The following is a 6,049-nucleotide window of genomic DNA, read 5'->3' as shown; positions in this document are numbered from 1 at the left end:
TTTGACACCGACTAATAATCTCTTCAGTTTTTATTTTTATTTTTTTTATTTTTATTTTTACATTGACATCATCGTATGTACGAAATCATCATAATTTACTCTCCCATCGCCATCAAAATCTGCCTCCTTTATCATCTGCTCTGCCTCCTCATCTGTCAATTTCTCACCCAAACTGATCAACACATTCTTTAGCTGAAAAAATAAGAAACAATTTTAGCAGAAGGATAATCATATATAGCTATCTAAAAACAAAGGGTAAAATTTATCTGTTGATTATGCTTCGTGGGTTTAGCTAAGCTTAATCTAAGATTTTGTTAGGGACAATTTTCTTACTATTTTATGAAGCAATTTTTTAATTCAAAAATTTAAATTCAAAAAAAGTTTATACTTAAAAATTGCTTCATAAAGCACTAAAAAAGCAATCCCAAACGAAGTCCGAGGGTCTGATTGGGGAGAATTATTACATCAGGTCACCTGACAGAGAGACATATTTTTAATAATATTAGAAAATACCAAGCACTTTGATGTCTACCTATTAATGAGTATTACATGTAATTTTTTAATGCATAATCTCTTATCTTTACAGAATAGTACTGATGAAAATAAATATTACACTCAAATAATATAAAATTTTTCATGAAACTAACCTCAGTGGCCGATATGAAACCATTTTGATCTCTATCAAACACTTTAAAGACTTCCTTTAATTCATCTTCTTTATTTATTTCCTGCAAAAATATATATATATGAATATATACGAACAACAAAAAAAAATAGAAATAGAAAAAATTAAATTAAAAAAGTAGCAAAAATGCAAAATAATTTTGCGTATTCATTTGAAAACACGAAAAGATTTTGCGAATGCGAAAAAAGCAGAACATACTATGAAAAATGCAAAATGATTTTGCAAATAGTTTTGTGTCTTCTATAGAAGACTTCAAATAGTTCGACTTTTTTTAATAAAATGCAAAATAATTTGACGTTTTTGCTCCTTTTTTTAATTTTATCCTAAATTGTGCTCCTATTGCTTAATTACGGATTAATTACGATCCTTTTTAAAAAATTACCTAGTTAGATAAAAAAAAAATTGTTTTCTTACCTTAACATTTTCGTTAATCAAATCCAATAGAACTCCAAAATCAAAGCTTCCTCTAAAATCAAAATCAAATTGGCTGCTCATTTCTTTCAGTTCAATGCTTGAAGAACTCTGCCATATTGTTTTCATGATGATCAGCATCTCTTCCATCGTTATAGATCCTCCTACAATACCAAGAATTTGATCAGAAACTTCTCATATAAAAATATAGCAAGAGTGCAATATATTTCTTCAAAGCAACAATATATTTTTGTAAAAGTACAAATTAGTACATTTTTTTCTCTTAAAATAAATAAAGATTATGAGTTTTTTTCATTAAATAAAATTTTTTTTATATTTTTTATATAAGTCTTTGATTTTTTTAATATATTGATATTATCATTTTTAGTGAATGTTTAATTATAATCATATGTAATTTTGCAGAAGAATTTCTTATTATTTGTCAATATTATAAGACTTTATTTGAAATAATTTTCTTATTGTTTTATAAAACAGCCATAGAGAAAGTGATATTTTAAAATTGTTGTAGAAAGCAGCTTTCTACTACAAATTTTTTTTACATACATACTATTTTATTTCTAACAACTTTGATATCTCAATTTGGAGAATTTACATACATATAACTTTATTTTATGCTATTTACATATCTAATACTCAAAACATTAATATTACATGTCTGCCACCTATACAACAAATATGGATGCATGGAATTAAATATTAAAGTTTATAGGGTGATATTAATAGTAGGAATGAAATATATGAGTAATATATTTGATATTAAAATTGTATATGAACAGTAGACATGTAATATTAATATTTTAGATGTTAAATATGCAAATAATATGAAATAAACTAGTATGTATGTAAACCCCCCCTTCAAAAAATTGCAATTTTTGACATTTTGATAAATTGATTGACATCTATATGTGAAGGACCAATAGACACAATATAAAATTGGGCTTCTTGTTGTTGGATTTGACAATGCTAAAGAAGGTAATTAATAGTGAAATTTTTGTTTGAAAATAGGACCATTCAAATAAATTATAACATAGAAAGTACTTTTATATGAAGCATAACCATAGAACTTTTGACCAAATTCTCAAATGAATAGTCAATCTTCAAAGGCAATTTAATTAGTCAAAAGTTAAAACCCATATTACTTCATTTAAAAAACTTTTGAAAATGTTCATTTAAATAATGTTATATTACAATGTAAATAAGATTTTATTTGAGACAATTTTTTTGTTATTTTATATTTTGAATTGCACCAATAATTTCAATTGATTGCTATTTTTTTTTGTGATAAATAGTTATTTTTTGCAACTAGAAAGGCTGAAATGATAGTAAAATATCTGCTAATTTCTAGCAATTTTAATGAATATTTATAAAGTAAATAATTTTGTGAGGGTATGCAGATGTATTTTACATTAAAATATATTTCAAAGTTTTTGAATTTACATTAAGATTAGCGCAATTTATATACAATACTAATCTTAACACAAAACTATAAAATTTCAAGCAATGTTTCTTATAAATAAAAAGAGGTTTACTTTTTATAACTAAAGTTCTACCAACTATCATAACGAAAGAGATTAGATGAAACTAAGGGTTTGTTTGGGACAGCTTTCTTACTGCTTCTTAAAACAATGTTTTAGTACAAAAGTTTTATTTTTTTTTTCTAAAAAGCTACTTTAAAAAGTAGTAAGAAAGCCGTCCCAAACGAAGCCTAAGTATATATATGATTTAGATTTAAGAACTCTGATAAAAAAAATTTTACCTATCTCTGATTAGCTCCAAAAAAAAAAACTTATTTTACAATATTCTTATAAAATAATAATTAAGATGGATTTTAATTTTTTTTATCTGCATTAAGATCAATGCAATACGCTCATCTCAAAGTATATTTTAAAATTTTAAAATCTATTTAGGATTTGTTTGGGTTAATCGGAGCTTTTATAAAGGTGGTTGTTAAGCTGCTGTGAAAAGAGTAGTTTTTTAAAAGTTGTTGTAGAAAATAGCTTCTTAGCATAAAAAATGTAATGAAAGCTGGTGAAAAATAATAATTAAATAAAAATTATGACTATGACCTAAAAAAATTTATTCCATTAGTAAAAAAAAATAATTAATATATTGACCAAATTTTCTCCAACTACATGCTCTCTTCCACGTACACATTGTAATTAATCTTAAAATGAGATTTGGAGGACATGCTTAGTTGACTAATGACAATTAAACCAATTTGCTAATTATCCACGTTCAACCAACTTCTCCACAAATTTATTAGCCAAATAAAACAACACCAAAGTCTATAAGTGAATTTAAATATCTTTATGTAACGTTAATTTAATGTATAATGTTCAATTCATTAGAATTATATTAAAAAATTTTCTAGGAAGAATTTTTTATAAAAGTATATACTTTTAAAATTTAAAATATGTTGATGAGCATTTCATGTTAGTAAAAAAACGTAATTTTCGACAGAATTTCTGACGGAAATTAAATGGTTACTTACTCTGGCGACCGTCAAATTTTAATAGAGATTTTATAAGCAGAATGATTTTTTGAGACATTAATCATTTGAGATAGATGTAATTTTTTGTAAAGGTGATTATAAAGTTGTTGCGGGAAATAAGTTTTTTGAAAACTATTGTAAAATGCAGCTTCCTAACTCATATTTCGTGAAACCGACGAAAAATCAACCGAAAAAAAGAAATTATGATTGTGATCTGAAAAGTAAAACAACCAAGTAAATTCTTAATCGTAGACTCACATATAGGCTTTGTTTGGGACGACTTTTTTATTGTTTTTTAAAGTATCTTTTTAGTACAAAAATTAAAATTATTATTTTTAAAATCAATAAGAAAGTCATCCCAATCAAGCCATAGACTCAAAATGAAAATGCATCCATCTCAACATGAATATAATGATCGCCCTCCCCCCATTTTTTTTTACAACTTTTAAATTGATAATATACTATGTAAGCAATCAAATCTATTTTATTTTTCCCCTACAAGAAAATAAAAACGAAAAATTATCATTTTGTAAAAACATCTTTCATCCCCAAGCAATCAAATGAGCTAAAAAAAAAAAAAACAGATAATGAGATGATAGAAGAAAGAAGAAGAAGAAGAAGAACTCACCATCTCCATCCTTATCAAGAAGGCAAAAAGCGTCCCAGAATTCGGAGAACTCCTCTTCTGTGAGGAAATCCATGCCTTTCTGTACTCCAAAAAACCGACCGATCGAGGAAGATGACCGACTGTCAAAAATTCTGTATAGGCCTAATGCAATGTATCCAAACTCACCTTTTTATAGCCTTTCCCTCTCCTCTCTCTCTCTCTCTCTCTCTTCCTCTCTGAGCTTCTTCAATGAAGAGCTCTGACTTGCGGTTGCGGATATCTGTCCCCCTCAGTTTCTCTCTCTTAAAGCCGGTCAAGACGGCACCGTCAGAAGAAACGCATGAGGTGGAGATATGGTGATTTTCTTGCTTAAAAAATGGGGGAAAAAGAGATACGGTGATTCGGTCTTTCCATTGAATTGGGGGATCTCAGAGTACTTATTTATTTCTTAATGCAGCATTAGTGCTTTGTTTATCTGTTAATTACTTATCAAAACTAACTGAGTTTCTACGCGTTTCTGCAATTAACCTTTCAACGTTTTATTGATTCGGTCCGCAGCTCAAGGCAGCTCCCACTCCTCTGCTCTGTTTCTGGCTTTCTTGATCGCTATTTGGTCACTATTATATGAACTGGGTATCCATCATGAATAATCCTCAGCTGACTTAGAACATCTCCAAAGGAGAACTCCAAAATTTACAGCAAAATAACACAGATTTCCAAAATGACATGGTGCTGCTCCAATCGAATGCCATTTTAGGTGTTTTTCGGAAGTTAACGATCTTCTCCCTTTCGCACGTTTTACCGGTTGAGAGAGTAAAATGACGTAGGTGAACAGTGCGACTGTTCACCTGTAAGTAAATGACGGAAATTTTTGCGTTCGGTTGGATCGACGGACGGACGGCATACGCTCGTTTGGCGTTCGGTTAGAGATGCCCTTAGAATAGGCACCCACTCCAGAAACCTCCTGACCCGCACTTTGATTGGGGTGGATTTTTCGATACTTTAAAAAATTTATACTAAAAAACTACTTTCTATAATAGCTTTAAAAAGTTTCTTTATTCCCAATGAAATTTTCATCTCACTTTACTTTACTCCAATTTAGACTTCATTTGTGCGGCTTTCTTACTGCTTCTTAAAACAATATTTTAGTACTAAAGTTTTAATTTTTGTATTAGAAAACATTTTTAAGAAACAGTAAAAAAGCTGTCCCAAATGGAGCCTTAATCTCTTTGATCGTACAAAATTGATCTATAAATTGACTAATTGAGGTCAATTTTATATTACAATTATAATACGAGAGAATATTTTGGATTAATTTTGTATAATCAAGAGACAAAACATGATATTTTACAATAAAATTAGGCTTTGTTTGAGACGACTTTCTTACTGCTCTCTAAAGCAGCTTTTTAGTGTAAAATTTAAAAATTATGTACAAAAAAACTCTTTTAAGTAGTAGTAAGAATGTTGTTTCAAACGAAGCCTTATTCACACACAAAAATCTTGGATTTTGAAATATATATGTATACCACTAATAGTAATAGAATTTTACTCACCATTTTTTAATATTTTCTATTTTAAGCAATTCAAAGTTCATTGTTTGAATTCAACACAACAGAGCCGATTTCAGAATTAGTACACAGCAGGCTTTGTAAATTGAATAATTGATGTTCATAATTCTGTCAAGAAAATAGTCAGCATAGATCATTTGATAAAATGAAATAAAATTATTGAGGTATGTAAGGAGATAAGGGGAGTGTAGATTTGCATTAACTGCAATAATTTATATTAAAAGTATCAAGATTTTAGAAGTAACACAATTTTAATTTATATGAGA

General features: G+C 28.1%; 1 protein-coding gene across 1 annotated transcript; it reads right to left on the bottom strand.

Moving 5' to 3' along the window:
- LOC110092660 (calmodulin-like) lies at positions 1-4,743 on the bottom strand. The gene is made up of 4 exons (XM_020817311.2): positions 4,237-4,743; positions 1,100-1,260; positions 648-728; positions 1-192 (listed from the first exon to the last, which is right to left on the bottom strand). The coding sequence occupies exons 1-4, from the start codon at positions 4,307-4,309 to the stop codon at positions 58-60; spliced, it is 450 nt and encodes a 149-aa protein (XP_020672970.1). The 5' UTR covers positions 4,310-4,743; the 3' UTR covers positions 1-57.
- Between the last annotated feature and the right edge of the window lie 1,306 nt (positions 4,744-6,049).

The sequence above is a fragment of the Dendrobium catenatum genome, unplaced genomic scaffold (assembly GCF_001605985.2).
Source record: "Dendrobium catenatum unplaced genomic scaffold, ASM160598v2 fragScaff_scaffold_716, whole genome shotgun sequence".
NCBI lineage: Eukaryota > Viridiplantae > Streptophyta > Magnoliopsida > Asparagales > Orchidaceae > Dendrobium > Dendrobium catenatum.
Note: the sequence above shows the minus strand (reverse complement) of the source record. Positions and strands in the feature narration are given on the sequence as shown.